At 37.9% G+C, this 24,406-nt stretch overlaps 2 protein-coding genes across 6 annotated transcripts in view; both read right to left on the bottom strand.

Annotated features, from left to right (window-relative positions):
- The window catches only part of LOC101161338 (period circadian protein homolog 2), a 29,764-nt gene extending 21,230 nt beyond the window's left edge, over positions 1-8,534 (bottom strand). For all 4 annotated transcript variants that reach the window (XM_020711098.1, XM_020711099.1, XM_020711100.1 and 1 more), the window contains exons 1-2: positions 8,365-8,534; positions 650-1,207 (exon numbers count right to left, since the gene is read on the bottom strand). In XM_020711098.1, coding sequence (XP_020566757.1) covers positions 650-1,101 — 452 coding nt within the window. In that variant the 5' untranslated portion in view covers positions 1,102-1,207; positions 8,365-8,534. The remainder of the gene's footprint in view (positions 1-649; positions 1,208-8,364) is intronic.
- Positions 8,535-13,943: 5,409 nt separating this feature from the next.
- LOC101161090 (solute carrier family 12 member 9) lies at positions 13,944-23,591 on the bottom strand. 2 transcript variants are annotated; one of them, XM_023965406.1, is made up of 15 exons: positions 22,956-23,591; positions 22,394-22,528; positions 22,144-22,281; positions 21,966-22,069; positions 20,987-21,188; positions 20,202-20,309; positions 19,744-19,855; positions 19,417-19,574; positions 17,172-17,254; positions 16,568-16,692; positions 16,288-16,480; positions 16,037-16,211; positions 15,662-15,808; positions 15,268-15,587; positions 13,944-15,174 (listed from the first exon to the last, which is right to left on the bottom strand). In XM_023965406.1, exons 1-15 carry the CDS (start codon positions 23,149-23,151, stop codon positions 14,662-14,664), a joined length of 2,709 nt encoding a protein of 902 aa, XP_023821174.1. In that variant the 5' UTR covers positions 23,152-23,591; the 3' UTR covers positions 13,944-14,661. The 2 variants fall into 2 exon arrangements, with proteins under 2 accessions (XP_023821174.1, XP_023821173.1); XM_023965405.1 differs by having other exon boundaries at positions 13,944-15,587; positions 22,956-23,590.
- Between the last annotated feature and the right edge of the window lie 815 nt (positions 23,592-24,406).

Here is a 24,406-nt window from a genome sequence, read left to right as displayed (position 1 = left end):
TTTTGTCAACGACATCAAAATAAACCAAATTAGATACATAAAAACTTACAAATAATTTGCTTAGAACTCGCAAAGAAACTACTTATTGGGCTATATGACATTTAGTTTTAAGTTTTTCTATCAAACAATTGGCTTTTTCCCCTTTTTGATTGCTTGTGTGGAACTCCTTGTTTCTGGATTTTGATATCTTAATTCCTTGTTAAGTAAAAATAACTTGCTGCATGAACACATCATTTTTCTACTTTCAAGTGATTTTTCACTTTAAGATTTTTTTTCTTTCTTATTTTTAGTCTTTCTTTTTTTGTATCAGCTTGAAAACTGTATTTCTTGTAGCAATGCATCCTAATAAACACAAACGCACAAGCATAGCTGGAGTTGAACTTAAATAATAGAAAGCAGTTTGATGTTGCGGCCAATTCTCTTCCTTCTAAAACTGTTTTAATGCCAAGTAAACTAAGTTAAATATGTCTCTTTTAATTTTGTATTATTTTCTTTGATTGTTCTAACTCTTCTCTCCGAGTCTCAGTTTTTTTTCTTCAAATTTTGTGCATCAGAGGAGGCTCTCTGGAGAAGGCACACTATCAGCCATAAAAAGCCTTCCAGAAACAGCAAAGCACATTGCTGTTGTCATTCTGTCAACGGCGCTTACCTTTTATGGCTTCCAGATGACTCCAGCAATGCTGAGTCCTTACTGTTGCCATTGGAGCTGCCGAGGGACTCGTGGCTGTGGCTTTCGTTCCCGTTGCTGTCGTTTCCATGGCTTTCATTGCCATGAGATTCCGTCCCACTCCCACTGGACCCGCTGCTCTTTATCTCCATGTCCTCTTCGGGCAGCAGCCGAGAGTGTGCGTTCTTGCGAATGTTGCATGGTGAAGATTGGGGGTCTTGCCCGCTGCTGTCGCTCCCTTCTGAAGAAAGGCCCAGACTGGGCCGGGCTTGGCCGTAGGCGCTCAACCTGTGGAGCTGCGCCACTGAGTTGCACCCCGACGCCCCCCTGGAGATTGAGGTGGTGCCGGAGGTGGACGCTCTACACTCTGACGCTTCATCATGGTCCTCCTGCACCGAGAAGCAATAGAGCTTGGAGTCTGAATCCTCTGACATCAGTGGGTTCTGCCCTGGGCCGGTTCCAGGTTACTCAACAGGATGATGAAAGAAGGAAATCACCCCATTTTCACAAGGGGGACACAGAAGGAAATGCAAGATGGATCTGTAGAGAGAAAGAGATTACAGGATTTAAAAAAATTAACAAACACAATTACACTAAAAACCCAGGTGGATATGAACTAATTCCAACACATATTGCCTTAGTCACAACTGCCCTTATGGACTGGTAAGGGCTTTGAGCTGGCAAAAAAACCTGAATGGGGCACGCAGGTGGCCCGAGCAAAATACCAAGGTCATAGACCGCTCGGTGAGCCTGTAAAGCAAAAGCATTGCCTTTTTTATTTTTCTACGGGCAACAGTTCATAGCACTTACATATGCAACAAGTAAGGGTGAAGTAGGGGAGACATACACATGCATTTTAAAAAAAATGTTTTGAATGCACAAAGGTCCCATTAGTACTATCACACGATGAGTGGGTGCTCTTTGGATGCTCCTTGCGCATTCCTTCCGTGGTGCCTGACTGTAAAGTTATGGACACACCAGGCATGTGACGCAGTGCAAATCTTTCTCCAGGCTTTTTCTTTCACAGCTTTTTAAAAATATATGAAAGAGTTGGTGTCATATAATTCTGGTCAGGCACAAACCACAATTATTCATTTCTTTTCTGCAATCAATTTGGCACTTTATTGAATTATAAGAACCCGAAAATGGTCGTAGACACTTGCATAGCGACGTGTGAACGCAGGCGTTTGGAATGCAGAAGCCCGAAATACCCAATTACCGGTACACACGTTTACAAAAACTTTTGCTTGTTGCTCAAGGGCATCGCATGACAGCATCAAACAAATGTCATATATTAGCCTTACAAATACTTCATGATTCCTTCAGAACACGCACTACAATGGTACGTTCCATTTTCATGAGGTCCCTTGAGCCTCAAGGGAACTGAAAGACACACCGGGCCTCCCGTTAAGATGCAGCCACTGCTGTCCACGACCCTCCAAAGGCCCAGACATACAATACAGGTGCATGTGACTAAGGCTTTACTTTCTGACAACATCATAGAAAGGTCTGAAGCTCTGAAGGTGCTGCATACACCTCTCTGATGTTCTGTGAGAGACTCTCTGGGTCAGACAGTGTGACCTTTGAAAGCAGCAGGTCTGTCTCGTCTCAGCACTCTCACTCTTTTAAGGGATTTTAGAGCAAACATTAGGCAAGGTTCATCTGATATCGCTATAGGTCACGAGTCAACAGGGTGGAACTTTGTCCTGTTTTCCAAAGCCTAAAGGGGCCCGTGTGGCACCAAAGCAGAACTGCCCTAGAATAAAATCAATGCAAACTGTTAAATGTGTCCTGCTGTTTGAAAAGATCAACATTTGCAATGAATGATAAAAGGTTAAAAGTAACTCTGATCAGAGGAAGACCACAAAGGTTGATTGAGATAGTAAAAATGAAAGCTTTGGAAAAGTAAAACTGATTTAAAGTGATCTCCTAAAAGAGTGACACTTTTAACAACAGCAGAAACTAGAGAAGAGAGCTAGACTGAATAATTATCAGGCAGGAATTGAAAGCTACAATCTTGAAGCCCACGACCACCATGAAAGTAATGCATGCACATCCAGATGCTTGGGATAAATACCGGTGCTGCAAGCAGCTTTAGTCCATAATGACACAGGGTTGTTCTCATTACAACAAGATGAAACGTGATCAGTTAGGATCAAATACAGATCAGGGTTTTATTTTAACGTCTTTAGCACAAAAATCACTTCACAAAAACATATTTACAAATGAACTTAATACAAAACTCAAGACAAATTGTATGGAAGACCAAAGGTGTTAATATATATAAACTTTTTGATTACAAATCAAGGATTTATTCAAGAACTAAACTGCTTCAATTATAAACCATTTATTACTGATAATCACAGCCTTACTAAAGAATTTTATCCAAAAAAGTGAGCAATTTTAAAATGTATCTGAAATACATACACAAAGGAAAAAACTATCATAATTGAAAATTTGTTTTTAACGTCAAATTCTCATCATTGTTCATTTTCTAAGCAAATGTTTTTTTAATATCTGACGTAACATGTGACATATTTAAAATGCTTTCAAATGATAAATGGGTTCTTAACCAGTTCTGTTGACATTTTTCTGATTATGGAGGAGATATATTAAGAATATTAGCTCAAAATTACATTTTTGAGTATTTCTTAATTTAAACTGTTGTAAAATCGGAGGCAGATGAAAAAAATCTGTTTGAAAAGAAGCTTATTTTGCACGCAAACTATCCTGCCAACAAATCAGAGGTGAATTTCTAATGAACTACTGCAGCTCTGGAGAAAACAATGTCCTTGAAAAAAACACAGGTTTTTAAATTTTGGCTCACAAATGGCATAATCATTATCAAAAGATATATTTAAAATAGATCAATGGTCAAGATGAAAAGACTGGGACTTGAAACATTTTTCTTTTGCATTTTGGAGGTTTGGTCAAAAACAGGCTAAAATACTCACAACACCTCCAATAATGCAAATATTAAATATCAACTTTGCATCACAAGAATATTTTTTAGCATCCGAAAATCTGTTAAAAATCAAATCCCTGTTAGCTGATTACTAAGTAAACTCTGAACAACTTTCCATGTGGAAAGTTATGTCTATCCTTCAAACTCAAAGATCAAGAATACTTTTCTATAAGCCTTGAAATGAAAAATGGCCACCTTCAAGTCTGAGTCCTTAATTCATCCGAGCCTCATTATTCTAGGAGTTCACGCTCCTCAACTTTTTACCTTCATGCTCAAACATGCTGGAGCTCTCTGACGTCAGCCGCCTGTTGTGCGTCACTCCTGTTTGTTTTGCATGAATAAAACTAAGGATGTGCTGACAGCAGAGTTAAGACTCTGACTTTGTGTGAGCGTAATGTTTGGAAGATCTCCACAACAAAGAATGAAAAATAAACTGTTGTTGATCTGCCAAAAAAGAAGAACTGTATTTCTCAGTCACAGATTCTGCATGTTTAAGTATGTATTTGTATAATTGGAGAGGAAAATAAGGATTTGGTCACTCACAAAAGTTCACCTCAATACTTTGTAATGTAACCTTGGTTTAAAATGGAAGACGTCAAACATTTCCTGTTAGTCTTCATAAGTTTGCCCAAACCATAGCTGCTATTTTAGTCAAATTTTCCATCCAGATCTTGCTCAAGAAACGTGATGTTTTGGGGCTGTCGCTGGGCAACACAGTCGTTTAACTCCCTCTAGAGATTCTCTGAAGGATTGAGGTCTGGAGTCGGCTGGATCATTCCAGAACCCTGTATTGCTTTTGTGTAGCCACTCCTTCGTTGCCTGGGTGACGTGTTTGGGATCCTTGTCATGCTTCTCATGGGTTCATCCCAGATCAGATAAAACAGTCTGGTGTCCTCAGACAGCTCTTCGGTCTCAGTGGCCAGGTTGCAGTTTGACTATTTGACAGCCAGTGCAGGAAAGAAGAGCTTACAGAAGAAGTAACAGTTCTGTGAGGGACTTATTTTCTGCCCAATTGTATAAAAAATATGTTTAAAGTCATACAAAGTCATTACCTGGATTGTTTTATTACATTACAGTCTCTTCCAGATGCAATGATGATGGAACATTCAGATCAGCTTTTTAAGTGAAACAACTTTCAAAATCTGTGACTGACAAATCATTATTTTACCCCATAGGGTGTTTAAGCCTTTCATTTATTTCCTCTGCATAATAATTAGCCTCAATATCAGTATAACTTAGATTCTCTTTGTGGATGGAAGATTTTTAGACAAAATTTCTATCATTTGAAAACCCACACTGGCCTTAGATTTGAGCAACCTGACCCCATGCTCAACTCTCCAAAAATAGCTATGGTAAAGCAAAGGTTTTTGGTAATAATTAACAATTCCGGAGGTCTTATCAGATGGCAGAAGCAGTGAGTAAACAGTCTGCTTATCTGTGACCTGCTGTATGGTCGGCTTATTTTCAGTGTCTGTGCTGCTGAGTGAAGTGGGTCAGCATACGGATGAGGCGTGAGGTGATGACAAAAAGGGGGTTGTGAGGCTTTGGAGCAAAGAACCACCTTCTGGTTTAGCTCTTTTTTGAAAGCTAAATTATGCTTTAAACAAAGGAAATGCGTCCAACTAAAAGACAAGTCAGAAAATAAGTAAATCACCTGCAAAAAAAAGATAAACATTCTGTCATCATTTCTTCAAATCGAAGATCGTTTTAAAGTCTGATATTAAAAAATAAAGAAAAGAATGGACTGTCAACGTGTTCCACAAAGTCCAAAAGTTCAGGATAGTTTTAATACTACAGGACTTTTGCTCCTATTGGCACATCACCATCTCCCTTAATCTCCAGGGAGGGATTCTCTGACTTTAAAAAATATCAAGATAGAGTTTGATTTTAGGACAGATAAAATGATAAAATATGCAACAGTTTAGGGATCATTCTTTAAATAAATAATGAAAAGAAAAACAGACTCATTTGTGACATGGTTTAAAAAAAAAAAAAACAATTGAATTTTTTTTTTTACATTGTATGTCAGACATAAGATCAAAATCAGAATGGAAAAGGGACATAAGAGGCATATTTATTTGACAAACTACCCTTTAACAGCCTGATGAGAGCCTAAAAATGTACCCCAGTAAAGGTTGTACATAAAATAATTTGTTTCTAATTGCATGGCTGCACAGATAGAAACAGGGAAGAGCTGCATTAGCTGTTTCCCTGCGGAGAACTGACTCATCCATTCAGGCTAAATTACCTTAAGGGAGGCCCTGACTTTTTCTCACATGTGACTTTTTTTCTTCTTTACTTTTGCAGAGTCATTTCTCAGTCTTAAACTCTGACTGCCCTTGCATAATTTCTGAACCCAGACCATGACAAAGTAAAATGACTGTTGGACTGCGTTTTCTGGTCAAAGTGCACGAGGGCCGGCCTGGCAGCTGCTCCATCTGCACAACCACAAAAGGAGCAGATGTTTAACAGCCCTGCGAGAGATCTAACACAATCATGAATTGCAAACTGCTCAGTGTGCAGATTCTGATTTGATTAAAGGTTTAAATTGGCTATATGGACCTTTATACACCATAGATGTAAAGAGTCTACGAGAATTTGGTTCATTTCAAAAAGAAAAAGGACAATTTTTACTTTATATTATTTACAAATTTTTTGTTAAAGCAAAGAATTAAAACTTGTCTTAATTGAATCTTTTCAAAGCACACTGCCATGGGGAGTAACGTTTTATTCAAGACTTTAAAAGGTTCTTCCTACAATATAAGGTAGATTTCCCCCCTAAATTAAAATAATAAAAGCATTTATAGAAGTTGATTTTTTCTTTTATTTCAACAAACTTTTTCTGCAGTTTAAACAAGTCGCACAAGCTGCCAGGCAGAAATAACAATCACAGAAAAAAATTTTTTTAGGAATTTTTAAAGTGGCAAATTAAAAAAGGCATAAACATTCTATAGTCAGCTAAATGCTGCAGAAACATAATAGAATCATAAAAACTCACCAATAAAATGCTGATGAATGACTTAAATTGAAAGAGAGCAGGAAAAAACCATTAAATAAAACAAATGTGAGGTAATAAGCTATCTAAACATTTTAAATGACATAGGTGAGCTTAAAGAGTTTTGCATGGATTTGTTTTAGGTTTCATCAGCAACCATATCTTCCGATTCAGCTGTTTTTGTTCATTTGCAACTGAAATCTTACGACGGCTTAGAGGTTTATCTCTACCTAATTATTCACAACCCACATTTAACTGACGTAAAAGCATGCTTATGACAGCACTCTGATGTTATCTAATCCGTCATTTCAACCCTTCTTATACAAGCAACGCTGGGGCTGCTGCTCTATTTTGAAGCCACATGTTATGGAAAAAACAGCACTCAAATGCAGGTTTTTCTTCATGCACCATCCTGATTTTTAGTTTATAACTTGCTAAACGCCCCCCAAAAAAGTCAGATTTTGCATCTGTTATCAGTCAGTTGCTGCACACTTTGATAAGAAATGGGGTTTGCTTCAGTTTTGATCCATGTCAGCAAAACTGATGAAGTGAAAACCATGAAAGTCCACTCTTCTCACGTGCAGAGACGTCTAGGAATTCACTGCAAAACTCTGACCTGTTAAATCATTTTGCACATTGGCCCGGAAAAAGGCTTTTTTCATTTTGGCCACTAGGTCATTGACCTCCTAGAATTCAGTCATACAGCTTTGCAAAGTCACATGCAGACAGGAAACTCCCAAACTTTTACTGGGAAAGCAGCGGCTGACAAGGGCAACAAACTATGCTTCAACCTGGAACAGTTGCCTTTTAAAGTGAACATAAAAAAGTAATGTGGCTGTCCCAGGTGTTGTAAATGTGGGTTGAGGACATCCGTGAATATGCATAGCAATCCTTGGACAGTCTGCCACAGTAAGATAAACACCTGTAAACGACTTCTCCTTGCCAACCCCTTTGTGCGTCAGTCACTCTTACTCCTCCTTCTCAAACACAAAGGGCAGGCTGAATTTGGCCACATCAGCCTGCGGCTATGATGCAAGTTTATTAAAAGGGTACACCTGGATGCTGTGTGCTGAAAATGAAATAAAGTTTTATTCACAAAAATCTTTCTTAACACTTGGAAGAGAAAGTTTCCCACAGCTGGGACTCGTTTTACGCATTAGAATAAAAAGTTGCGCACTTAGTCAACTTTTTTTTCTACTTTTTCCCAAATTTATGGGTTATTTTTGCATTTTGCAAGAGTTCATTCTATTATAGCAGATATATTTTTGCATTTTAGGGGGTAAATGTAAGCAACGAGGGGAATGATGCAGCATCATCGCATACCGTAAAATCCCTAATGGTATCTGCGTGTGGAGTCCCGTCATGTGCATGGCGCAGTAGACTTTATGTAAGGCGTTATGCTGGAGTTTTCATGTGACACCTTCGCATGGAGGTACATTTTTAATGCCACCATTGCCCGGTCACTCCACGCCGTGTCCTCCAAATGCGTTATCCCCACATTTTTTATTTTTATTTTTATTTTTTTGGAAGAAAAGTTTCTTAAACTCCGCGTCATTCCGGAGCTTGAATGGAGCGCAGCTCCTGCTGTCATCAGTCAGTCTAATAAATACTGCTCACCTTTCATTTTCAAATATTTTTTGAAAGAACATGTTACCTAATCATTATCATACAGAAATAAAAAAAAATAGGTAACACAGTAGTGCTGCGCATCAGTTTCCACAAACTCCACAGACTCACCTCATGGAAAAAGCTCCTCTGGTGTTGGCGGTGTCTTCCCAAAATGAGCCTCTGATGTTAGGAGGCACTCCGTCGGACTCCCATGTGAAGATCACCCTGCGCTCCACTGCTCCGCTGCTGCCTTCTCCAGCTCCGGCTGAGTCCACACACTGCCGTGGTTCCACAACGCAGGCAGTGACCTCATTTCCAGCCCCTCCCGCGCTGATTGGCCTGCGCCAAAGCCACTCTCAGAAACTCAGTGACGTTGACCAATCAGAGAAAGGATGACAAGTGAGGGCGGGTGCGGAAACTGTCGCTCCGCGCTGTGATTGGTCCGCAGCGCTGTCTGTCTCTTTATGTAAGGGTGTCACCTCCTTCACGTGGGAACCCACGGATACCAAACCGGCGTGCGAGTAGCGGGAGCAAATCACTAGCATGCAGCTGCCGGTGAATGAAGCAGCGGCCATGGTTGGTCCAGAGCGGCTCGGAACGGCCCGCTGTTATCTAAACGGTTACACAAGTGTGTGTGCGGCAATGTGGTGCTCAGTCATTCACAGGAGTTTCAAAGTTCCTTCACACAACGAAAAAGGACGGGAAAAAAGCTCAGATATAACAGATATAAAATTAGTTCAGGATGTTATTATACTATTATATTATATATTTACCAATATATATAGGGTTTTTCCAAAAATGTTTTTTGTTTTTTATGATTTCAGTCCCTTACTTTGCCTATTAAATTTGTTTTTAACATTTTATTTTTATTATGTTTAACTAATAATGTACAGACTTTATAAATGAAGGTGATGAAGATGAGTCACATGCAAGCCTCCATCTCAGAGTTGGGACCTTATAGATTCAAATAAAAAATGGTAAAGTGCCTCTCATATAGAGGGTACATGTACCCCTGGGGTACGTCATGACCCTTTAGGAGGTACTTAAAAGTTAAAAATACCATGTTATTTATCTAGTAACATTCAGATAATCTTTTTTTATTTTTTGTTATTATTTTCAACTCTAATTCTTGCTTGTACCCCGATGTGTCTAATAAATAAAGCTCTTTTGCATTGGTCAGGGGTTGGAAATATAAAGTTTAGGCTTGGTGTACACAAACCTCTGAGGTGGAGGAACAGCTTCAAAAACCATCACATTCAGATGCTTTCTGGAGATGGGCTACAACTGTCTAGTTCCTCGGGTCAAGCCTCTCCTGAACCTGGATCATTGGAGGAAACGTATCAGGTGGGCTAAGGAGAAGAAGGACTGCAAAACAGTGTCACTGTAATTATAAAATTATTTACAGGAAGTGTATTTTTTTCATTCATGGTACAATAAAAATATAATCAAATAGATAAAACAGGAATAAGTTGTATCTAGGTCAAATTCTCCTTTTTTCCAGGGAGCTGGAAGTGGCTCCCTGGGAAGAAACTTGAGACCTCTGCTTCAGAATGAATGGAAAATGATGAAAAAGGACAACACATAGTGAAAAACTAAACATATCTGTTTGATGGGTTTTATCAGCTAAATGTTCAGGGAAACCTAAAGTTAAAATGCATCAAATCCACAAAAGGGTCATCTTCTTAAAAGCAATCTAACATACACAAAAATATGAAAATGTTACTGTGCATTATTTTATTTATTTTTTTGCTAAACTATTTTATTAAAAAAAAAATCAGTATTTCAAACGTGACTTTAATCTTTGGAAAGGATGCTGTCTTATGGAATTTCAACATTATTAAAATAATTAATTCATTATTATTTTATACAAAAAACTTTTATTACAACAGTAAATTCTTTTACTAATAAATATATCTCAAAGGGACTTCATCACTGTTTCAAAACATGACTCAAAGACTCATGTTAGGATTTTTTGCTGCATATTTTGGAGCCCAAATTTAGCTTTTTTGTCTGCTAAATATTGCAAAATGTGTCTGGACGTGTTCATATTTCTTCATGCTGTTTTTGCTGCCACAGCAGAGCTGTGGACATCAACCTTGAACTTAGCCTTGATTGATCTGGTTGCCTCAAGTTAATGTGCTCAATTAGTTTTTTATTTTACAGACTTGTAGGAGGAATATAAGAGTCTAAACATCTAAAGTGGAACCCCTAGGAGTCATTTGTGTCCTACAGAAAAGAAAATGTAAAACACATGCCTGCCGTCTCAGTTTTTTGTTAGAGGGGACCAGTAAACGATGCAGGAAGCTGCAACCAGACCTCTGCATCAGACATAACACACCGCTAAAGCAGCATGTTTTATCTAATAATAAGAATACATATTTAATCAGAACTTTCCTGCGATTGGTATTGCGAAATTTTATTTCACAAAACTCCAATTACAAAAGGAGAATTTTGCAGGAACTCCAACATTTTACTCAAAGATTGTGTCACTTTTTATTTGTTTTGCATTTTACTGGTAATTAAGTGATATATAAAAACTGAGGTAATATGTATGTCTATTTGGAGAACTTGTATCTAAGGTTTGATCACTTGCTACAGTTTTTTAACGTGATTAGGCTATAACTCTGTTATTTCACAGTGAACTCACCCTTGATCAGTAATTCAAAGACCAGCAGAGGTATACTGTATGTCTTACCATCTGCACATGGTACACAGACAGCTTGCATCAACTGAAGGCTAAGGGAAGGTGTTAAAATGTTCTGTCAAATGTCAGAAATAATCACTTGATCAAATTTTGGCATTTACACTGCTTATGCAATGTGATGCTTTCACTGATTCTAGCCTTATCTTAAATAACGACTTAAATAGCCATCACTTTATGTTAAATTTAATACGTTTTAACATTTCGGCACTTTAACGAACAATTTGGTTTGGGCAGAAACTGATCATTTACATTTGTTGAAACGTAAAATGAAATTAGTGGAAGAAAACATGTCAAAAATGCTTTAATCTGCACTATTTGGGGTGCAGTCATCACTCAAGGACTAGTAATAACCCTGTGAGATGGCTGACAAATATGGTGAGGCCCCCCTGTTGCAAACAAAAGCATTATGCCTTGTTTGGTGCCTGAAACTAAAAGCGTGAGAGTGACGCAAACCGGCCGACGCTTCTTCTCAGGGCCACGGAAGGAGAGGGGATCCCTGATGTGAGGGGGTGGAATGATACGCAACAGTAGGTGATCAACGGCTTCACTTGTTACGCTGAAAGGAACGAACAGTGAGTCAGTTTGGATAACAAATTAGGCACAAAGCTGATCTAAATGTGTCTAAAAAAGATGTCAAAGCCTGAAATAAAGCCGTGAAGAGAACTCCAAGCTCCAGAAGGGAATGGAGAGCTCAGAGAGAACAGTGAGCGTCTAGTGCCAACCTTTAGAAGGTCGGTCGTCTCCATGCCATTTTACTGACACTAAAGAATGAACCGTTTATTAAGATCGTTGCATTTCTGAGAGAAGGTATCTGTCACCTTTGAAGCTCTAGTAAACACAAAACCATGTCTGTTCTTCAGCTAACACTTGTGGATATTTCTATAAAGAGTCAAAGAGGTTTTAAATAACCAAAAAACTTCAGACCCCAAAACAACATGAGTGTTGCAGCCATACCAGGCATTATTACAGGACTGCATGAGTTCCTGTGGGTAGTTTTGCTATTTCTGCACCCCAATTAAAACAAACCTGCATATTACTGTCAAGTAAACATTAATTTAAGAGCAAATAAGCGAGAAACAAAAAGCTAGCTTTCCTTTAGTGCTTAACTGTTTGCAGGGTTTATAAACTGCAACATGGAGCCAATCTGTGTAAAAGATCATTTGTGGTTACCTTAGCATAAAATCTTGCATTAAAAAAGATCCCAAATTGTGTCTCCTGATATTTCTTAGATATTCAAAAGTATTTATAATGTAAAGATGGACAAACTGGCAAAACACAAAACTGGATTCTCACTTCTCAACAGTTCAAATCAAATGTTTGAGTGCCAGATTAAATCAAACGGTTCATGGCTAGCATATCTTCACAGAAATAACTTGAAATTGTTTTTAGAGCAGGAGGAAAGAGAACACACTCCCACAAGGGAAAACCATGCTGCAGCCGTCCTCCCACGCCAACATGAAGCACTGCTTTTGCCTCATTTTACGTCATCAGCACAGATCCAGGCGGCAGGGGCCGATGAGGATGCAAGTTGCTGCCACATCTTCCACTTTTGATTTTTTTTCTTTAGCAGTGTTTGCTATAAAATTATATAACACATAAAACTCAATTTATTGATATTTAACTGTTGACAGAGTTTAAGATGAAAAGGTTGGTTTTACATTGTTGAAAAGCCAAACGTTTCTCAAAAAACCTGCATCAACAGAAAGTGGGAGTTGATTTTGTTTTTTTAACCACAGAATTAGGAGGAAATTTAACGTGTAACCTTGATCCAGTTGATTACTGTAAACACAAAAGCAAAATTGCAAAAAGTACAAAGAGCCCAATGGCGTCAGTCTTTCCCCCACCAGCATTTCTACAGGGAACCTTGAAACAGGTGGAAGTTTCTTGGAAGTTAATCTTTTTCACATAACCCGTTTTCATACTACTAAAAAAAAAAAAAAAAAACACCCTTAGATTATATTCAGTGAAAACAGGAATTTCCAAGCTTTATTTTTCAAAAACAGCAATTACTAGATTTTTTTGTTTCCAATTCCACTATAAACCAAGAAATTCCTCCCCTCTTTTTAGAGACCATTTCCTCTTGAAGCCAATATTCACTGCCTCTGAATAAATATCCAGGACATGATGGATAAAATCAAGGTTTCCCCCTCCAGCACTAGGAGCTGCTTCCGTCTGTGAGCGCTCTTTCTCCCACATACAGGTCGTCAGCAGGGATGTAGGCGGATGATTATACACAAATAAAAAATATGGGATTCTGTTGCAAATGTGACGCAAGTCATGAATGACTTTTTTTTTCCATCAGGAAAATGCATTTTGGAATCAATGAAAGGGAATCTGCATTATCTTTGACAATCTCAGATGAAATAATGGAAAGTCCTCATTAAAAATTGTACAGATGACATTTGCATATTGTCGCCACATTTTCTCTAGTCATTTGTGGACTTTTATGAACAGTAAAACACATAAATAACCTAAGCTTGTGATTTTGTTAAATTAAATTTAAAAATCTAATTAGATGGAATTATTTAAATTATTCTAATCTGACGTATGACTATTTTTTGTAAATTAATATTTATTGTTGCTTCATTGTCTAACAAATTGAAAAAAAGTTATTCATTTAAAGTTTCACGTTTATTAATGAATTGATCCTCATGGTCACCTACAGGAAAACAATTGAATTTGTCTTTTTTTTTGTTAAATGCCCTTTTATTGACAATTTGTCACAACCTCTAAACTATCTACCACCGCTAGACTCTATAGTTTACATCTATTTCGCACATTAATTTGAAATGCATCCGGAAAACTACAATTTCTGCTACATCAAAGATGCTACCTGTGAGGAACTAGCTTTTTTTCAGACAGGAAATCACCTCACCACTCTCAGATAAATAAAAATTAAGACAGTTTGCCTCCTCAAAGCTATATTATAAGTGCAGCTTGAATCAAATGCATTTGAAAGTGCTCAAAACACTTTTTTTAAAAGAAATTGCAATCACAAACACCATTCAAGCATTTAAAGACCAATTTATTTTCTTACAGTTCAGTATTTTTCCTACATCAGCATTCATGCAAATTCTTGGCTAACTCCATTCTTCCTCTACTGATGGCCGCTCAAGATGAAAGAGACCTTTGACACAAGTGCCTTCTGATAATTGTTGCTTCTTTGTGATTTTTACTTAATGTTGGAGCATGAAAAGCATAAGAAACATGCTAACATGCTAGGCAGCCAAGGTTTTTGGATGGCGCCAAACCCTGCCTCCATCTGTGACAACACACCATCCTGCATGCTGTTCAGGAGTGTGTGGGCGGGTGTCAGTACTCTGCAAAACGAATCAAATTCTTCTCAAATCAAGCAACATACGTCACAGATATGTCAAGAAAAAAACATTTTGAATACATTTTTAAAAATAATTTCTTCCCATAGCTGTGCGGTTATATCATTGACTTTCTTTTGGATAATTGTCATCAAACGTGACAATTCCTAAACTACAGAAGAACCTCAAGACATTTTTTGATCAACTTCTGACAAACCTTTTATTTATTATTTTAAAAAGTAAAATTGTAAAGTTTCTCAATGGGTCAGCTCAGAACTTTTTGTCAATTTCCTTTCATTTTATAAAATGTGCAAATATAACCAGGATCAATGTTAAATGTGGGATTAACCGTAGTTGAAATCCGGTGACAAACGCACATAAAAATGGGGATAGTTTGATTCTGATAATCTACAAATCCGTTGTGACGACAGGAGTAATTCCATGGATGAGCAAAGTCGGGCCAAGGTCCCTACTCAACAAGTCCACCTGATGCAGGTAGACACGATAGCGGCGTGCATCCGATGGGGGGTGGGGCAAATGCAGGAAACGCACAGCAGTTTGAGGAGAGCTGTGCCGGAATATTAGACTGTTAACGGCGCAAATGTACTCATCTGGCGTGGGCGAAGCGTCACTGAGGCGGGTCTGAACAGAGTCATCCTTATCACTTTGCCGCCTCAGCCTCTCTTCATCAGTCTGTGGGTACTCCACCAGATCTTCCTCCCCACCTCTTCTTTGCCAGTGCAGTCTCACAACATTATCCCAAGCCACCTTCTGCACTTGAGCTGATATTCGCAACTCTTTTAGCATACTCCGAAGCCTCAATTCTTCTTCTTCTTGCAGCCTGCCACCAGCCTCCACACACAAGAACAGGCGGAGACTGGCTTGTTTCCAGGCACGGACCTCTTGGAGCACGGAGGCCAGCTGCAGCAGGAATAATGAGGAGATGTTGACGTATCCAAGGCTGCCAGGCTGAAGCAGATTCAGAGGCCATACATCAATGAATGGCCCTTTTACCTTTTGGTGATCTCTAAACCCTTTCCCTAAACCCAGCACTTCTTGCCGATCAAACTGGTTAAAATAACGAGCCAGAATCACATTCTTTCCCATTTTGAGAGCATCTGCAATGATGGACACATATTCTTCTTCCCTCAGCTCTTTGGGTTCTTCAGCACCTCGTACATCAGGGAAAAACGGAGAAAGATGCTGCCCAGAATTTATAATCGGACAGACCGCATCTACTCCTTCATCAGACAAGAGCAGGTCACTGCACAAGTTATCTTGAGGGATGCAGTCATCATAGAAGCCTAAGATAAGGGTGTTTGGCCTCATTCCGCCTAGAAACCAGGAGATATTTTGTGTCAACAAACTATGGAGAAAAATGAATGATAATATTTTCATATTGTCCTACCAAAGCCAGAAATGAAAAGCAGATTCCGGACTCCATGTCTGACCGAGTCGGCCAGAGTGAAGTTTACAAATGCCTTAATTTTCAAATGATCCACTAAAGACAGCCAGGAGTCGTAATAGCTCTGCAGTGGGTCAGAAGGCAAGCCATCTGCACAATCACATAAACACAATTAGGTCCACAACGTCTCTTATTACTTTCATTCTATTTGCAAATGCCCCTTTTTTCCCACCAAAGAAAAGTTAAATTGATTTGAGTACCAAGGAGTGAAAATTATAATTCATCGAACATAAACGTTGCTCCTGTTAAAATATCTGCATCTGAAATCTGAAGTCATGTTTTAAACACAGAAGCCTCCCGAGTTTCAATGATTCTCACCAAGGGATCCCAGCTTTACGTGTCCCAGCACATAGAGACCACTTTTTTTCAGGTCATTAACAAAAGTCATGAGGCGCGTGCTGCTGCGAGGATTTGCAACCATCAGCAGCACCTGCAGCCTCCAGAACTTCACGTGGTCCTTTCGAGCATCCAGCATCAGCAGATACTTGCGCACCTGCAGCAGGAAAAATGAGTGAGTCATTCAAAAATTCCTACTAATAGTTAGGAATGTAGGTAAATTTATCATATACCTGATGAAAAATAAGAGCTTGGCTTATGTAGCCCCAGTTGCTGCATGGCCCCAGGTAGTGTATAAGCATCAAGAGGAGCAACATGAAGACTATGCTGGCAAAAGCGTAAATGGGACTGATCAAGAACATCATGACCAGACAGCCAAGGATGCCAAGAGTGCAGGTATGCCACGTAAAAAAGCGGAATGAGGGTCTACAAATGAGGGATCAAGACCAAAAAAAAAAGTTCTAAGGTGAAACACATTCCCCCAAAAGAGAGAATTGCTATTGTCCGCCATACCTGAAGTTTGGTGCAGAAGCCCATTCAAGGGCCAAACAAGCCAGGTTCACAGCAGCATAAACCAACAAGAAAAAGATGGTGACAATGCCAGCTATGGTGTTCAATTTTCCAGCAAATAGCACCACCTAGTGGAAGAAAAATGGAAAATGATTTAAAGTACTAATAAAAAATAAGAACCAAATGATTTACCTAACAAAAAAAATGTTAAGAGCACCAAATCCAAGAGGCAAGACTGAACGGAAGAAATAAATAACAAGAAAACATTCAGCTCTGCCTGCCTTCAACAATAAAAAGCCTATCAACATCTAAAAGTGGATGATCATTCAATATGTTTAAAGTGTTTGTGGTCAATATTCTGTAATGTTCCAGCCTGTCACTTCTGTAAAAGTATAAAAAATCCACATTGGCCTGCACATAATTTACAAACCATTTCCTATTTAATCTCCAATTGTAATCTGTTCTGTACTATGTGTTGATTATATTGTCAACACATTTACCATTTCAATAAAGAAATAGCGTTGACCTCTTTGTGCACATACAGTTTTAAAGGAAATCACATTTGTGCATGAAGGACTGTCAGGCCACGCCTTCAACAGCGCCTCACCTGTACGAAGAGCCACGAAATGAGCACAGACACCCAGGGGTTCCCACTCCGAGCGGTTTTCTTTGCAAGTGCCAAAAATACACCTAAAATGATGTAAGAATTAACAAAATATTTGATGACTTTTTTCAACTAAACATTTTAAAAATGTAAACAACAAAATTGCACGGCAAGGCCACATTCCAGCACTGTGGGCCTCACCTGTGGAACGGATGTGAGGGCTTCATCCACTTTGGAGGAATTTAAGAAAAAACATCTCTATAGCTTAGCTTTTCTGTGATTTTTACATTTCAGCATGTTTTAATTTGATTTTATGGACCATTTTTCCCTGTTTGTCTTGTACAAGGTGCATGTGTGTTAAGGGGCTTCTTTTATGACTGCTATTTTTACTGTTTTAAAAAAAAAAATGTATTTTTATGTAAGCACTTTGAGGTGTTCTACAAATAAAGTTGACTTTGAGCAGGCATGGCCTAAAGGTGGAAGTTCAGGTTTGCGACACTTGTGAGTTTTTGAACGTACTCTCCCCACATTCCTTTTAATAAACCTTTTTTAGACTAGGATAAAATGTAATCCTAGTCAGGATATGTATATGTGAGTAAATGTATTTGATTTCTAAAAGCAAAATATGGCCTCCTGAAGAGAAAACTATTACTCACAAACACCAAATCAGACAAACAAGTGAGTCATTCTGCACTTTTGAAGCCAAATGCACAATGAAAGGACTTTTTCCTTCATAGAAAGTCAGAACTGCCATCTGCAAAGTGATGCCTTCCAAATGAACATATCCCTACAAGGACAATGAGACATTAAGCTCAAAACAAGCTTTTAACATCTTACAAAAATCACATATATGCAGATGGCTGAATAATTAAACAAAGAAGCATTTTTTTCCCCTGTTTTTAGATCAACTGCTTTGCCTCAATCATAATGTAAAATATCGGAATAAAGGAAGAACCTACTGGAATAATCACGTTTTACCTTCCTGCTCCAATCAGTTCAGATTTTCTTAACAATCCAATATAGGAGCATGTTTAAAGAGCCACTCCAAAAAAATCGTTCTTAGTATTTTAAACATGTCCTTGTGGCATTTTTCTTCTGGGGTATTATATATATATATATATATTCAGAAAATTAAGCTTAAAACTGCATTTGAATGTTTCTTTATTCAAATAGATTTGAGTCAGGAGCTACAATCAGAAAGCCACAAGCTTCCTGCTCCTCTCCATTCTGATGCATTCACTTGCAGGCAAATAGATCAATCTACGTCTTCATTCTCCTTGACCTTGCATCTGGATCAAAACTGTGCGGCTGGATAGAAATTGCTCGCCATTTTGATCACACTGCCAATATTGTGATAAGGGTGTGAAGGGCTGTAAGCTAGTGGGAAAGCGTTTGAACAGATTGTGATGGGAAATGGGGGAGGGGCTTACAACTTACCAATAGCTCCGCCCACAACTCAAAGGCAAATTTCTAAAGAACTACTGCCGCTCTGCAGAAACTATGTCATAGAAAAAGACACAGGTCATTTGATTTTGCCTAAAAACGGCATCATCGTAATTGAAAGACCACTGGGAATGCTTTGAAAATAGATGAAAAGATGATCTGAGTGAGACTTTAAAAGTTTTGTTGATAAGGTTTGGCACTGATGTCTCCTTAAACCAACATTACCTAGTCTGTCACGTTTTGATCATTTCTGATTAAGAATCCATTGACGTATTATTTATGGCTGTTTACATATGTTTACGATGGATTGGTGCAGCATCCACAGCTATGCTGCCCTTGAACCAGTCTACAGAGTCAAGAGAGAGCAGCATCTCAGGACAAGGCTTTTGATGTGCCTGTCAGTTTACGTTCTCACCAACAGCCATTAGCTGTGGTTTACAGAATTAATCTGATTGTAGATCTTATGAGCTTCCTTTGCAGAGTAGCTGGAATTTCTCTTAGCTACAGGGAGCAAAGATTAGCCATCTGGGAAAACTCATAGATGTGGCACTCCTCCACAGTGAGAAGAGCCAGTTGAGTTTGTTTGGCAAAAATGCCACTCAGATGCTGTCCAAGTAAGGCGTTACAGCTATGTCCAATCAGCAGGACACAGACCATAGACACACTAGGGAGATCATTTCTCCTGGGTGGCCTAGTAATACTTCAGTATCTTCCTAGTCAAATTGGCAAATTAGACAAAAGTCTGTGCTTTTTTTAGTCCTAATCACACAAATTGAAAAGTAATAGATTCCAAGAAAAATCTCACCAAATAAGTTGTCTTTTGATAGAGCGTACAAGATCCTGGAAGCTCCTATGAGGCTACTCATTGCAGCAGACATGGCAGAGGAGTAGATTCCAACTGTCACCATTGGCGGCCATACATTAATATCTCCCAGAAAACTGTAGTCTCTTTGGAGAAGGTAACTGTGTGATTAGTGAAAGAAAAAAAAAAAATCCAATTTAAGATTCACTTTAGAAGATAAACCAATAAAAGTCAGCGAATGTCAGTCTCTTATTGTGGCATTTACAAAGACATTTCCAGCCCCCTGATGATATGTTTGTGTGTTTTATGTGCATTTGTGTTGCGTCTCACCGGTCACAGGTCAGCGCAGACAGCAGACTAATGAGATTGTATATAATGAAAGTTGCGAGAACGGCTGCAAGCGTTCCTCTCGGGATGGAATAGCTGGGGTTTTTTAGGTCACCTGGATAACAAAAGCCAGAAGTTCACACTTATTAAAATGGAATATTTTAGAACTACACTGACTGTCTGCCAAAGTTGATTTTTAAAAAAGCAACTGATGGAATGTAATTTTCCAGAATCCACAACTTTTCTGATGTTTTAAATTACGGGGGAAAAAAGTCAATATTGTCAGACAGTGACATCCGATACGAAGGTGTCCAGACAAAAGAAAATATTGGATTATGATGCAACACATTAGTGAAAATCCCCAAAATATTTAAGCTTTCTCATAAATTTAGACTTGAACACACGTGTCTAATGTTTCGTAAAAATTACAGTATTGCATCCCAAGTTCTCTCAGGTCATACCTGACATGTTTGATCCGGCCATGATCCCAGTGCAGCCGTTAAACAAGACAGCAAACACAGTGGCGAAACTCATCAGGTCACCGGTGGTGTAGTCCACCGTGTAATGAGCTTAAAGAAGGAAAATAATTTATACAACTGAAAAGGCATTATTTGTCTGTTTAGTATGGTGGCCCTGAAGTACAAATCACATCAACGAATCACTAAAAGAAAAGGCCCATTAAAGATCAAAAAAAAAAAAAAAAAAAAATAATAATAATAATAAAAACCATTCCATTTCAGAAATCTAAACAAAATACCAGAAACCAAAACGTGATTTTTAAAAAATATAAAAAGGAAACGTTTCCAGAAATCAAAGAGAAATTTAACCAAATACATAAACAGGAAAAGGTAAGTATTTGGGACATGACTGATTGGATGATGTTTGTTCACCTTTTCAGCTGGAAGTTATTTGGAAATATCTTCCAGCTTCTGGCTACAGCCACTGCAAAGGTTTGGTGGTTTCTCAATCAACTCTTTACCAGAGTGCAGGCAAAACATCCTTCTGCTTTCCCTCTTTTTCAAAAATTTAACGTTTTTTTTTTTTAAATGTTTCAGTCTCTCTCATTTTAATTTCTAAAATGTAATGTCTTTTATTATTAATTTTGCTTTTTCAAATTTAACTATGTTTTTCAGGGCCCCCGTAGTTTGGAAATGAAATATGCTTCAAGACAATATTTTTGCCTCAGCCCTTCCTTCTAAGAGAGCAGACAGATTCATTTTGACCAATAATAGCTAAGGACACTTACAGAATAGATTGCCCTCCAGAGTGCGGAGCCTGACGCCAGTGTAATTAGCAGTGGCTGGGCTGGTGTTGTTAACATGAAAAGTATCTGGTAGAATCACCACAGTGGGCTCCAGAACAAAGAAACTAATGAACACAGAAGCCAGGACTGCCATGACTATGATGAAAATCAAGAAAGTGGCTTTGGCGTAGATGTGAGCTCCCACCTAAAAAGACAAGTTACAGTTTTAAGTAAACAGCGTACATTCATTCTTTATAATATCTGGTAAATACCCTTTCAGAGAATATTTAGACACTATTTCTACTTCTGAAAACAGTCTTTGAAGTCTACCATTGTTGCTATAGTAGACAACCATCGTTACCTTTAATGTAAAAACACAAAAAAATTTATTTCAAGCTTATAACCATCAACATTCTTTAACAATATGTTAGGTTCAAAATCTAATATTTTCAATATGTTTTTGTGTCAGATATTATTGGGGCAGTTTTTTGATGGAGCACCTAAAATAAAATAAAAATGGATAATCATAATTAAAACACCCCTGGGAACGCATTTACAATAGATCAAAACATAAGTGAAGTGGGTCTTTCAGATTCTTTTCTTTCATATTTTAAATAAATTTTATTTTGAAATGAAGTCATGTCTAAAATAAATTACAGGATGATAAATTTAAATCTAAATTCTGGATTCACCTCGTTGTTTGAATATTAACATCAAACAAAAATGGAATAGCCACTTATGAATTATTGTCATTTTTTATAATAATTTATAATTTCCACTCAGAGTTGACTCTTTTTTTCTTAACTTAGCAACTCTGAGGCTGAAGGTGAAGGATTTCACCTCCAATATGATTTTAAAACATTATTTAAAAGAACATGCCAAAGCTTTTTTTTCTCAGCTGTGAAGACGACCAAAAATGACAAAATAATCCAAAACTAGACATAAAAAAAACTTTTTTTAGAGTAAAATATGCAGGTCTCACCAAGCAGACAATGAAGCACAGAAAAAGCAGAATGGTGCCGTAAAGCAGACACCACCAGTACCCCGATGGCAACACCTGATGACCAGCAGCAACCGCAGCATCTTCTGTGAGACAGTCAGAAGAAAGTACTGCTTTAAAGCACTCATGCAAAGATATCTGACATTGTACTGGACTTTACCCTCTGGTACTCCAAAAGTAGTCATGATGGCCTCAACCAAACCCAAAATGTAAAGAGCACATGCACACACGCTGGCAAGGAAAAACATAATTCCAATGCTGCCTCCAAACTCAGGGCCCAGGGCTCGACTGATCATGTCTGGGAATCAAAATGAAAGAATGTCTCCGAAAATGACAGCACAAGGAAAAACAGAAGGAAACAATAAGAAAAAAATCACACAAAACAGCTACTTTTGTCTCGTCAAGGATACAATAAGCGCCTCCAGCATGTAAAGCCCCGTTGGTAGAGATGGCACAAACAGAAAGAACAGTCATTGTAATGATGAAGTACGCCACCATAAACATGGCAATGGAGTGGTACAGTCCAGCTTGACCCACAACAAATCCTGCAAGAAAGAATTCCATAAATTCATAATAGATATTTTAAAAACATTGATATATTCAAGTCATTTCATTCAAGCTATTTGAGTTTAAGCACAATAAAGGATTTTTAATGATAACTTCATTGTCCAACTGTAAGAAAAAAGAAAATCTACCAGGAACCCTTATTAGGAAAAATAAGCATATTACAGGTGTGAAGTTGAAATCTTAATTTAATTTGTTTTACTTGTGCTTCAATTTGAAACGTAAAATTAATCATTTTGCAACTTAAAGTGCAATAAAATCTTTAAAAATGAATGGTAAAAAGAAGTATTAAGGAAGCTAAAAAATAAAAAAATTAAGGAATTAAAGACAAATCCTGTAATTCCAGGTCAGCTTTTCCAAGAAGTAATTTTCCAATCATTTCTGGTTTCGTTTGTCCGTGACACACACCCACGCGTAAAAACACGACGACGCTGAACATGGACAGCAGGGTTGGGATGACCACTCCAAACATGACTCCGAGCTTCGGGCCCGCCGGACGCCCGGCCACTCTGCCCCCCTGGAGCCCGGTCAGGTCGGACACCTGCGGATCTGGACCGGATCCGGAGTTCCGGCCGTGGTGCAACAAAGGTGTTTTTTCTGTCATTCTTTGCGATTCTGCCGCTCGATTTGAAAGAAAAGAAGACTAACGTGGTCATTTAAAATCATGAAGAAGTCGTTGACTCAGTTCACTGTAGCACTGACCCGGGGCGGTAAACTCAAACCCCTCCACCTGCACCTGCAGGTGAGACCTCAACCAATTAAACCATGACGTCATTTGCGTCATCAGTGTTAGGAAAACCCAATAGGGGACTAATGGGCATTTTTTTCCCAAATGTATCTATCGGTTTCAGTTTGCAATATGTTTATGTGTACATTTATATACATAAATAAAACATTGATTCAAAAAAACATGTAGGTTTTCCCTTTAAGGTAAAATGTGGAAAAGAAACAAAACATTTAATTATTTTTGCACACCAAATTTTAGAATACTAAATGCAGAAGTCCCAGACTTAGAAAAACATGTCCAGAATTAATGGATTTCAGGAAATAATTCGATCATTACAATGAAACTTGTTACTGAATTGACTAAAAGAAAGTCAAACCTTTAAATAATGCAAAATGTTGCGTAATTGCACAAATTGCAAACAAATTTTGTGTCATTTTTAATTGTTTTTAGGCTATATGTGTCTACACTTAATTTTTATTGAGTACTTATTTCTGCAATTTGTTATTCTTTCTATTATTGTTATTGTTTAATAATACAGAAAAAAACAGGTTTAAAGCAAAAGGAAATGAGACGTTGGAAGGTTCACCATAAATCCAGTGGGTCACCTAACTGCGTAGGAGGGTCTAAGGACAGGGATGTCCAGTTTAGTTTAGTTAGTTTAGTTTAGAATTTTTCTATTGAATTGTATGTATTCATGATCCTTTTTATCTAATGTTTTACCCTACATGTATCCACACAAAAGCCCATTGAGAGGACTGATGTTGTGATATTGGGCTATCCAAATAAAATTGAAATATAAATTAACTAACCACAAAAACAACTGAAAACACCTCAAAAAATAGGATATTTATTTAGAAAAATCGATTTTTGTCTATAAATTCAAAACAATTTCAAATATATGACATGTAACAATGTGTACTTATTTTCAGTCCTTATGATTCAAAGTGTAGCTTTAGCCTCTGATACAATTACAAAAAAATACTTAAGAAAATGAATAGGCAAATACTTATGAAACATGTATTTTTAAAAAGGTGGGAAGAACAAATACATATCTAGAATACAATATAAGCTTAAATATAGAAGTAATATAATAATAAATAGTGGCGTTTGAAAACAACCCAGTAAAGTGCAA

The sequence above is a fragment of the Oryzias latipes genome, chromosome 17 (assembly GCF_002234675.1).
Source record: "Oryzias latipes chromosome 17, ASM223467v1".
Taxonomy (NCBI): Eukaryota; Metazoa; Chordata; class Actinopteri; order Beloniformes; family Adrianichthyidae; genus Oryzias; species Oryzias latipes.
This window is presented reverse-complemented; position numbering and strand designations above follow the sequence as displayed.

Coding starts and splice junctions, on each gene's coding strand:
- LOC101161090 (XM_023965405.1), bottom strand. CDS start 23,151: ATGACAGAAAAAACACCTTTGTTGCACCACGGCCGGAACTCCGGATCC. Junction 22,529..22,955: donor CGTCGTGTTTTTACGCGTGG/GTGTGTGTCACG, acceptor TCTTTCTTGCAG/GATTTGTTGTGGGTCAAGCT. Junction 19,575..19,743: donor TCTGCGCTGACCTGTGACCG/GTGAGACGCAAC, acceptor CTAATCACACAG/TTACCTTCTCCAAAGAGACT.